This window comes from Acinonyx jubatus, chromosome A1 (assembly GCF_027475565.1).
Source record: "Acinonyx jubatus isolate Ajub_Pintada_27869175 chromosome A1, VMU_Ajub_asm_v1.0, whole genome shotgun sequence".
Taxonomy (NCBI): Eukaryota; Metazoa; Chordata; class Mammalia; order Carnivora; family Felidae; genus Acinonyx; species Acinonyx jubatus.
The window spans coordinates 72,394,221-72,404,920 of record NC_069380.1 but is presented as its reverse complement, the minus strand read 5'-3'; the positions used below and the strand labels follow the sequence as shown (position 1 = coordinate 72,404,920).

Here is a 10,700-nt window from a genome sequence, read left to right as displayed (position 1 = left end):
ATGTAGCAGGGACCTAGACCTTCACGTTAGACAGCAGCCTAGGGGATGGCTGATCCTGGGACCCTGAATGACCTCATGGTGGACAGCTGCCCAACTGGCTCAGACTGGTCAGCCTGTTGACTGGGAGACGAATAATTGTCCAGCTTATCTAGGCCACTGCATATGAACATCTCTTTGCTACAGGAGCTCAGCCTTCACCTCAGCTATTGTAGGGCAAAACAAATGTAAATTATCTATTAAAGACAACAAAATTCAATTTTAACAAAAGTACTATCTACAAACACATATGCAGAAAACTCCCAATTATTAGGTAGCTTTGAGAAATGAGGATAATATGAAAAAGTTAATGTCCTCCCATCCCATCCCCAAAAAAGTGTTCTGCTTCAAATGCCTCCAGAAAAAAGAAGCATTAAAAACAGATCTGAGTATATTTACGTGGAAGCCATGGTTGACTCCAGAAGAAAGCTGCTAGAGAAGACTGGTAGAAGCAGACAAGATATTTCAAATTTCAAGATATTTCAAAGAATAAGTAATAAGCAAGGAAAAGCAGCAGCTGCAGATCAACTATTTGAGAAGTTGGGCTAAAAGGTGAAAATAAACAAAAGCCTAAAAAAAAAAAAAAAGCAGCCAACAGTCAGTCAACGGTTGTTGAAAGGTACCTGTATTTAGCATTCATTGGTGATGATGTCGATTATTTGAAGGCAGAGGAAGAAAATCAGTCAAGATGGAAAGACCAAAGATGTCAGAAAAGACACAGACTTGGGAAGACAGTACCTCTGAAGGCCAAAGAACCCAAGCTCAGCCTGCTCTTCACCATAAGCAATCAGAACTTTGAGAGCCGCTGTTGGGAGAGGTCTCAGCAGGAGCAACACTAAAGTAACCGTGGCCAGGGCGCTCTAGAGCAATGTCTCTATCAACAGTAATTGACCTCTGGAAGCCACCCCTGAAGTCACCCACCTACACCGGTTCAGCCGCAGTCCTGAGCCCCCACAGCCACTTACACACAAGTCGGCTTGTGACAACCAAATTATCTTAAAAGAGAAACATTATGGTACAGAGGCTCCCGCATACAGTTAATACTCACAGGGGAATCACGCACCCCATTCCAGCTTCCTCATTATTTTGCTAGAACCACAGCAAACATACTTTTCAAAGGATGTGGCAGCAAAGTGAGGTTCCCTCCTGCTATCCTCTTACATGGCCGCTGAGGAAAAAGGGGAAGGTGCAGAAAACAGGACTTCACGTAGTTGTGGGCAACTGCCACTGTTATGGACTAAGAAATAAGGAGATCTTTCTTCTCATCTGGGTCGGAAAGTCAGGGGGAATGCATATAGACACTGACCACTGACCAACAGAAATCCCTTCCTTTCCGTCAATGCTGTCAGAAAGCATCAGACACCGTATGATAATAGAAACATGAACAAAGACTGTGAGTACAAGGAAATACTCAATGATGTGGAAAACACTAGAAAAACATATCAGAAAACAAGTAACTGTCAAGCTCTGCATCCGTAGTTTTACAAACCACACAATAAAAAAATTGTGCAAATACTTTTAATTGTACTATTTCATCACAACAAATTCATTACAAGATGTTAAGTTGTACCCGATGACGGAGAACACACTGGTTTAAATTAGCTTTTCCTCTTTCTCCCTCTGGTACCTCTCAGTTTGCCCTTTTTCTTCCCAAACACAGATCTGGCAGTCACCAGCACTGGTGCTGTCCCTGCTTGGTCATCATCACTAGAGCTGCTGCTGGTCAAGTCTTCGTCGCGGACAGGAGCAGGGCGCCCTGCTCTTGGCAAAGCCGGACGGCTGATGGGGGGCTCCTCGGCTGCTTTCCCCCTTTGCAGGTTCACCAAAGATACATATTCAGCATCCTCCCCAGAAGACGCCCCGGATGACGGCGAGAGGCAGGTGCCCCCCAGAAACCCACCACATTTATTCGCTTGCTTAGGATCTGAAAGCCTCTTTCTTTTCAGGTTTGATGACTCTTTTCGTTTATTTGCCATGCATCTCTTCTGGGTTTTTCCTTGTGCCGTATCCGGGAACTCACAGTCTTTCTCCATGGCAACAGACACCCCTTCTATTTCACTGGCCTCTTCTTCTCTTTCTTTTCTCAGCATACATGTCACAGCTCTGTTAAGTCTCTGGCTCCTAATACCCTTAGCATCTCGTCTCTCCTGTTGAGCTAATCTAAAGAAAGAATCAATTCGGAGCTGTGTCTAAAAAAATGAAATGAAATAAAAAATCAGCCAAGGAGGTAAACTTTCTAAAGCAAATCAAAGAGTTCCACCTTGATCACCAGCTTCGGAGGGCTGTTTCAGAGAATATGAATTCATTCTCTCTCAAAAGCCAAATCTCTCCTACGTGATTTGCTGGAGATAGGTTTTATTTTTCTAGATCATACTTAAAGCAGTACTTGTACCACCTCTGTCACCCCCAAGTCCCCCGTACACAGCTCAAATAAGAACCCCCTTCCAAGGCACGTAATGAGACTGAAATATTTCTCAGTAGCCAAAAAGACCACCTCCTCTAGGAGCAACACAGTGTCACGGGTCTGTTTCCAAATTTCACTCTTCCTTTCTTTTGAACTCATCATCCTCATGCGATACACTGAGGAGACAACCTCACAGCATATTGGGAGTCGTAGGAAACAGGCATGTGTTTTGGTTAGCAAACCCTCTTCTAGGAGGACAGTTGCATTTGGGAAAAGTTATATGCCTAATGTTCATCACACCATTATTTAGGAAAACCTGAAAATGGAGGGCCTGCTAAGTAAACTCAACCAGTAAGTGAAATCTCTTCGATGAAATGCAATCTGGTCACTTGAAATTATGAAACCTATGCAATACAGAAAATAGTCCTCTGTTATTAAGTATGGGGGGAGTCAGATCTATCAGACTGCACTTATGTGTGACAACAAATCTATGTGGGAATGGGGGTGGGGGGGTGGGAATAAAAAAAAAATAGACCTAAATGTTAACATCTGTGCCAGAGAAAGTAAATAATGGATAATTTTAATGCATTTTTTTCACTCTCTAATTTAGGGGAAATAAATTTATACTAACTTCTACAAGGTAAGGGAAAAAACATATTATAATAAAATATATCTGAAATTAAGGAGTAATCAGTCACTAAGCCAAGAAGCTTTCCGAGTCTGTTGGCATACAACGTATGTATTAGAGAGAGCCCTCAAATAAGCAACAGGAGACTCTTTCTGGAAAAGCATGTCAGTTTTATGTTGTTTTTTTTTTCAAAACTAACCAAGCTTGATGACAATAGATTTAAATATAAGTATCTTACAGGATATGGTCCCATACGTACAGGTAAACCATTCAGTAGAAATATTTTGGAGGTTGTTCCTGGGGTAGGAACAGTTTTCTGTACGGGTAGGAACATACTCACAGATGAGCAAGACACAATTATCTACCAACTCGGGAGAACTGAGGGACATACAAAGGCCTCGTTTCTCCTCAAAAATCTCTCCTGCCAACATGCCATAATGATGATGATTCACATATAGAATTAAGGAGCATTAGTACTTGAGGAGAATTTAATGATCAGGATGGCTTTGGACTGGACACTTCCCGACTTTTTAAAAATGAAAATAGCTCTGAAAAAGTAAAATATTCAACCATAAACACCTCAGTGTGTGATCCATTATTAGACTGTTTTTTTCAAAGTCAGAATGAATAATGCAAAGACACCAAAGTCCAGCCCTAAGAGTGAAATTCAAAAATTAAGACAAAGTGCAGTTTTCTTTTTCTGTTTTCCTCTGTTCTCTTATCTAAAGCATAATAATTTTAAAATGGATGTCATATGCCCTAAGATAAAAGAGTAACTCATCTTTAACAGCTGCGACTCACAGCCTTCCTAAGTTCACTCCTCACCCTGAATTTAGGAAAAGAGCTGCCATGATTACCTGCTGGGCGTTCAGTTGCTTTAATACTGGAAACAGAGACTCATCTGTCTTTGTCCTGTTCCAGCCAAAATAACGCTGACAAAATATGCAGGCAGTTAAGGCTTCTACGTGTTTTTAAATATATTTAAACAAGTGATAAATAAAAAGGTCCAAAGAACTCACCCTAATCCCATTCCCCAGATCTTAGAGATTTTCATATTTATAAGGAATAAGTGGTAGAGAAAAGAATGACAATGACTTCAGTGTCCTCTAAGATAAGACATATCCAATTCTCATTTTAGGACATCAAAGACTCGTTACTATGGAAAACAGTTAACCTAGATTAAAAACAAGTTTCAGATATCATACATACGTCTCTGAGAGAAAAATATTGTAGTTAGACTAATACTGTTAAACGTTTAAACACCTATCCAAATCATTATTTAAATATGCAGAAAGGAACATATAAATAATAATAAAAAACAAAACTACTAATCTTTTCTATTCTTTCAGAATGAATTAATACTTAGTTTGTGGTAGTATCTATGAATGCTTATCACTACTTATTTCAGGAAAGACCTTGTTTAACGCTAAAGAGATTATTCATGATAGCTAAAACACGGAAGCAACGCAAGTAGCCACCTATAGATGGACAGATAAGCAAAATGTGGGGCATCCACACAACAGAGTGTTATTCAGCCTTAAAAGGAAGGAAACTCTGACACGTGCTACAACATGGATGAACTTTGAAGACATTACGCTAAGTGACATAAGTCAGACACAAAAAGACCAATACTGTAGGATTCCTTAGTCAAGGAGGTCCTTAGTCAAAATCACAGAGACAGCTGACTGTGGTCACCGAGAGCTGAGTGGAGGCAGAAGGGGAGTTACTGTGTAATGGGGACAGGGTTTCGGTTCTTTCCGGATGAAAACAATATGGGGGTAGATGGTGGGGATTGGTGCACAACAATGTGAGTGTATTTAACGGCACTGATGGGTACACTTAAAATGTTAAGATGATAAATTCTGTTCAGTGTATTTTACCACAAAAAAAAAAAAAAAAAAAGGAAAAGGAAAAATCCTAAGGAGAGAGAAAAAGGAGCATCTTAGATAGACAGAATGTTAAGAAAAAGTGGATCCTAGTGCATGTTCCCTCAGTTGCAAACGGAAACACATACTTGGCTCAGCGTTCCTTTACGTTTTAAGAAGTAAAAGGATATTCTCTAATTTTGTCGAGATCTGGCTTCCCCCACAGAAATGACCCCCTGGAGTCATCCACCACAGGTTTGAGGTAAGCGTCTGCCACAGCTGGGTTGGGAAAGCCAGGTGTGAGTTGCAGCTTGCGTAATTTTTTTTTCACTTTGGTGTCATAGGGGTCAGGTCTTATCTTCTTACTTTTTTGAGCTTCATGCCACCACTCTCTAGAAGGCAAAGGAGACAGACCACGACATTATAGTGGAAACACTGCAGATACAGGCCTATGCTTAGATAGAAGACGCAACGTCAAGTCCCGACTCCAGAACAAATCCTATGACCCACAGAGAACAACTTCATCATTTTTAATGTTCTTCACCACAACATGTAACGATGGCAAACACTAACTGAAAGCCTACCGTGCCTGGCACCGTGTTAGCTCTTCTACACGCCGTATATCACACGACCACAGTCTGACCACTGTCCTCACATCACAGATGAAGAGCTGAATGCCAGCAGAAGTCACTACCTGCTCAAGATTTCACAGCTGGGACTGGGAGGGTCAGAACCTGAGGATCTCCCTCCAGAGCCCACAGCTTCTCTGGGTCTCTTTCTTGCAGTAAAATGAAGTAAACTGTATCATTTACCTCAAACCAACTATAGTAACAGACCCAAGAATATTTAAGAATATGTAAAACTGCCAAGAACATGTTAAATTTTTAAAAATGCAGAACATGAGTCTATACAAAGTCTAACATCAATTTTGGGGAAAATGCATATATGTGAGAAAGAGAAAACATAAGCAAGCCAATTTAAAATAAGAAAAACAGCAACAACTATTATTTTACTGTGGGCTAGGCAATGTTCTAAGCAAGGACAGAGCTGTTCATTTTCTTCTTCATATTTTATTCCTTCCTCAGTTTTTCCATTGTGACCATAAATTACCATGGCAAGTTCAAGAGAGCCACACGTTCTGTGACTCTCCTGCCATCCAGAAGTGGCTCGGCATCCCTTTCCTCAAGCCGGGTGGGCTCTGTGACCAAGGAAGTGATGCTGGGCCAGGTCTTCAGGGGCTGCAGTTTCCACATCCCAGCCCTGAGAATATCTGCCTTGGAAGCAGCTGACATGCTGTGAGGAAGCGCCCACTAGTGAGGGGGTCCAGACGGACAGGGTCCACCATTCTGGCCGGGCTCCCGGCTGACAGTCAGTACCACTGGCCAGATCTGTGACTCCAACTCCAGTGGATCCTCTAGCCCAGCGGAGCGGCCCCCCAACACACATGGAACCCAACAAGACACGTCCACACAGCCTCACCAAACTGCAGATTCATGGGCAAAATCAATGGCTGCTGCTGTCTGAAGCCGCTGAGGTTTAACGTATTTTATAATACAGCAAGAGATAACCAGAAAAATTTATACAATTAGGAAACACGAATGGCATAAAGTTAAAATAAAAACATAAAAATAACCCTCACCAATCTATACACTCAATGGAACTTAAAAAAACAAAACCTCTATCTCATGCTTAACATGCTTAACATGCTTACTAGTATCAGAAACTAACTCAGGTTTGCTCTCAGCCAGCCCCACCTCACCGATGCAGGAGCGCCATCTAGTGTTACAAAAGACTAACTGCAGTCTCCGCTGCAGGGCCAAAAGGAAAAAGGAAAAAAGAATACCGTTTCCAAGAATGCACTAAGGGAATACCTGTAATTCTTCCCCACTCTTTTGAATTTTCACCTTTGAGATAAGTAATTCGGATTGTCCGCTAGGAGGAGCAGCACAACATGCTGAGCACTCCCCACAAGAAACAATCACCCTTCCTGAAAGCAAGAGGGCCAGGCACTCACATAAAGATGCAAGACAGTCGGCCAATCAGCCCTGCTGGCAGAAGCGACTGTGGTAAGACTGAAGGGTCTGGACCCGGGCCAGGTCAGCAGGGTGGACTGGCCCTGCTCTTTCGGGGCTCTTTGGGCCCAGTGTTTTCAGACCTCATTTTCCCCCAAGCATCCAAAATGTTCTGTGAAATATCCCCCAGTTTAAATGTTGGTAGCCAATTCAAAATTAGAGCCCCTCTTTCGTGGTTGGCCAAACCATGCATAGCTGGGCTGAACTCGCAGGCGAGCCCAGAGCAGCTCCACCTTACAGGGGTGGAGGGTGATTGGCCAGGGCCCACTTGGGAGAAAGGGAACTCAGAAATGAAAGCAAGGCAACGTCCTCAATTTTACTGCTCTTCAGCTTCTCCTCCTGCTCTTTAACTCCACATTGGCCTTAACACTGCCCAGACAGGCACAGCGAAGGCTGCTCCTCTCTGCCATCGACCAGCTAGACAAGCAAAGCAGAAATGGCTAAAGTGGACTCTGAAAATGTACACCATTCAACTGACAACAAACAAGCAAAATTTACTGAGAGAGAAAAAATGGCATAAATAGGCATTCACTGTATCACAAATTCAAATTTTCCCCAACAAAAAAAAATTGGGATATCAAATTGAAAACCTAAATACCATTTTTACTTATCCTAAAATAATTAGGTAAGAACCCAAATATATGTCTATAAAGACACTCAAATCATGTTTGTTTAGACTTTAAAAAAGTAAAAATAACAACCAGCTTCTGATTAAATTAATTAATCATGATACATCAAGACTACCACAGAGTCATTAAAAACTGATACTTGGGGCACCCATGTGGCTCAATCAGTTAAACGTCCAAGTCTTGATTTCCGCTCAGGTAATGATCTCATGGTAGTGAAATTGAGACCTGCATCAGGTTCTGCACTGGGCATGGAGCCTGCTTAAGATTCTCTCTCTCCCTCTGCCCCTCTCCCCTGCTCATGCTCTCTCTCTCTCCCAAAAAATGTTTATTAAAAAAACTAAAAACTAAAAATTTAAAAAAGACCCTGATAATAACCTATACATTGTAAAAAGTAGATGAAATCATCCATTCTTATAAAAAGAAATAATACACACTTATATGAGTACACATGCATGTATGTTTGTATATATACAATGAATAGAGTATACTGTGCATAGAAAAGTCTAAAATTATAGAAATCAAAATATTAACTGTAACCATTGCTTTAATTCATGTCATAATTTTTCTATTATTTGTATAATAAAGTTATTTGCAGTTTTTCAAGTTACTGATATACCATGACCTACAAGCTACCTAGTAAGTGACTTCCAGTATATCATTTCCTCAATAATATGCAAATTATGAAGACAGAGATAAAGAAAGCATAAAATACATACATTGATATGTATGCTACAGCTGCAGTACAGTGAATATTAAAACCATTTCTGTATTTAAGTTTTAATTTTAATCACTGATCCTTTAGAGACGAACATCTGAGCATTTTTCAGACACAGGAGGCACATCTGGAAAGAACTCTAAAGAATCATTAAGTCAACTACTACCAAACAGTATCTCTTGACAAGGTGGTGGTTAGAAAATGCCATCACAACCTCACAAATAAACTACAAGCCACTGAACTGTGAAATTTATGGTATATGACTTATATTCCATTTTTTTTTAAATGCGATCAATGACTAACCTGAAAGAAAGAAGGACTTTCACAGACATCGTCCTAACTACCATCTCAGTACCCGAAGGACAACACAACCTGGGCTCTGGCTGGAAGGCAGCCCCACCAGGGGACGCACCTGAGTACACTCAGCAAGAAGGACAGCAGGGCCCAACACAAAGTTCTCAGCATCCTATTTCCATGCCTTCTCTGCCTGACCGTTCAGAACACCTGACACACACAAGTACAGGTACATGTTTGTTCCTTTTCTTCCCCAAGAGCATGGGGCTCCGTGACAGCACAGTGGAGACTTAGTTATCACTCCTACCCCAGTCTCACAGGCTGTCTGACACACAGTCCCTACTAAATAAATATCTGAATGAATGAAACAGAAATTTCTACTTGCCTATGAAATCCCATAGGCCTGGCTATGTACCCCTGAACTAGGATAAGCCTGGTGTCTCTAAAAACATTGTCTCTGATTTCATTGAACTATAGAAAAGGGAAAACAAGTTTAGTAACCCAATCTATTCCTCCTTCTGTTTTCCCAACGAACAGTGATTTGTAACAGTTCATGATGTAAATAATAGTTCTGTTTGTTACACTGGGTATTTACATAAACATCTGAATTAAAGAAATTAACAAAGAACTTACGAGAATTTTAGGAGAGGTTCCAGGCCATGTCCAGGGAATTCATTGAGAATTTCCATGGCTGTAACACAACCTACAGTTGGTATTCCTTCTGTATAATCACTTCCAAGCAAATAGGCCAAATTTATTAATTTATTCCGGTCTAATCCTATAAAAGTAAAAATCATTTCATATTTTTAACATTTTTACTAGAACACACCAAGCAAGCCTCTGCCTCAGGGCCTTTGCACTCTCTAGGGCCTTTGTCAGACACGCTCATCCCTAAGGTATGTACAACACTCACTACCTCTTTTTTTAGGTCCTAGCCCAAAAGCTACCTATTAGTAGTCTTTCCTTAGCACAACTCTGTATACGACAGCACACACACTTCCTGTGCCTATAAGTCACCCTCTCCTCTTTTACAGCTTTATTTTTCTATATGGTACTTATGTCGAATTATGGTTTACACTTATCATGTTTCTCCTACCAGACTTTCATTCTCCGCTGTTTCCCCACTGCCAAGGACAATACCCGCATAGAGGAATTGATATATATTTGTTAAATAAATGGGAAAAGGAAGAATCACTGCCAGAAAAGCCAACAGAGGGCCACGAAGCTCACGACTCCAGCAGGAGTGACTCCCCCCTGCCTCCCCATCTCTACCACCTTTGGTTTACTCTGGAGACCTCAGGTAACCAAAGTCTAAGCAGGTCAGGTAATTAAAAATGCAGAACATGCCTAAACATTACTAGGGTTTTAATTCCTAATTCTAATTTAAAAATCCTATTCCTCTATATAAGCAAAAGATCACTTACATGAAAACTTGTAAAGACCAACCATTTCCATTAATACATCAAATTAGTTCCTTGGACAGGAAAAAATTCATAATACAAATTCAAAGTAATCATACTCTGAAGTCTTACCAAGTTGGTTGTGAAAGTCCACATATTGGTAATATTCTACAAACTTGTTTTTATTAAAAAAGTTTTTATAGACATGCCGTGCTCCAAACAGCCAAATATCACTATCATCAGTGATTGTTCCAGAAGTTTGATCAGTCAAATCCAGGATGGCGCACTGAGCCTCTGCTTCCATGGGAGCCTCAATGTAGGGAATGCCAAACAGGCGAAGAAGTTCCTGAGGAGTTACAGACACGAAATCACCCCTGTGGAATGCAGGACCTGGCCGTGACCAGAAATGGGAGCAGTGCGTAAACATTTCACTTATTGCATTCCCTTGGGGAATCTGATTAAGTACAAGCAGCGCTATGTACCGTTAAAGGAGGCCTGAGCTGGTGCACCTACCTGGCTTTCCAGGAACATCTGCCCTGTCACGGTAGCAGCAATCCGTTCTTGCTGCTGTTTTTGTGCTTTCAGTGAATTCTGCTGTTCTAACAGGTTGCTCTCCAGAGTTTCCAGTTCCTCCTATAAAATAATTTCATCTGTAGA

General features: G+C 41.1%; 1 protein-coding gene across 2 annotated transcripts in view; it reads right to left on the bottom strand.

The window, feature by feature from the left end:
* Positions 1 to 1,538: 1,538 nt before the first annotated feature.
* The window catches only part of BIVM (basic, immunoglobulin-like variable motif containing), a 77,927-nt gene continuing 68,765 nt past the window's right edge, over positions 1,539 to 10,700 (bottom strand). For both annotated transcript variants that reach the window (XM_027065200.2, XM_015081187.3), the window contains 6 exons: positions 10,557 to 10,676; positions 10,176 to 10,389; positions 9,277 to 9,421; positions 5,125 to 5,325; positions 3,926 to 4,010; positions 1,539 to 2,225 (listed from right to left, as the gene is read on the bottom strand). In XM_027065200.2, the coding sequence (XP_026921001.2) occupies positions 1,635 to 2,225; positions 3,926 to 4,010; positions 5,125 to 5,325; positions 9,277 to 9,421; positions 10,176 to 10,389; positions 10,557 to 10,676 (1,356 nt within the window). In that variant the 3' untranslated portion in view covers positions 1,539 to 1,634. The remainder of the gene's footprint in view (positions 2,226 to 3,925; positions 4,011 to 5,124; positions 5,326 to 9,276; positions 9,422 to 10,175; positions 10,390 to 10,556; positions 10,677 to 10,700) is intronic.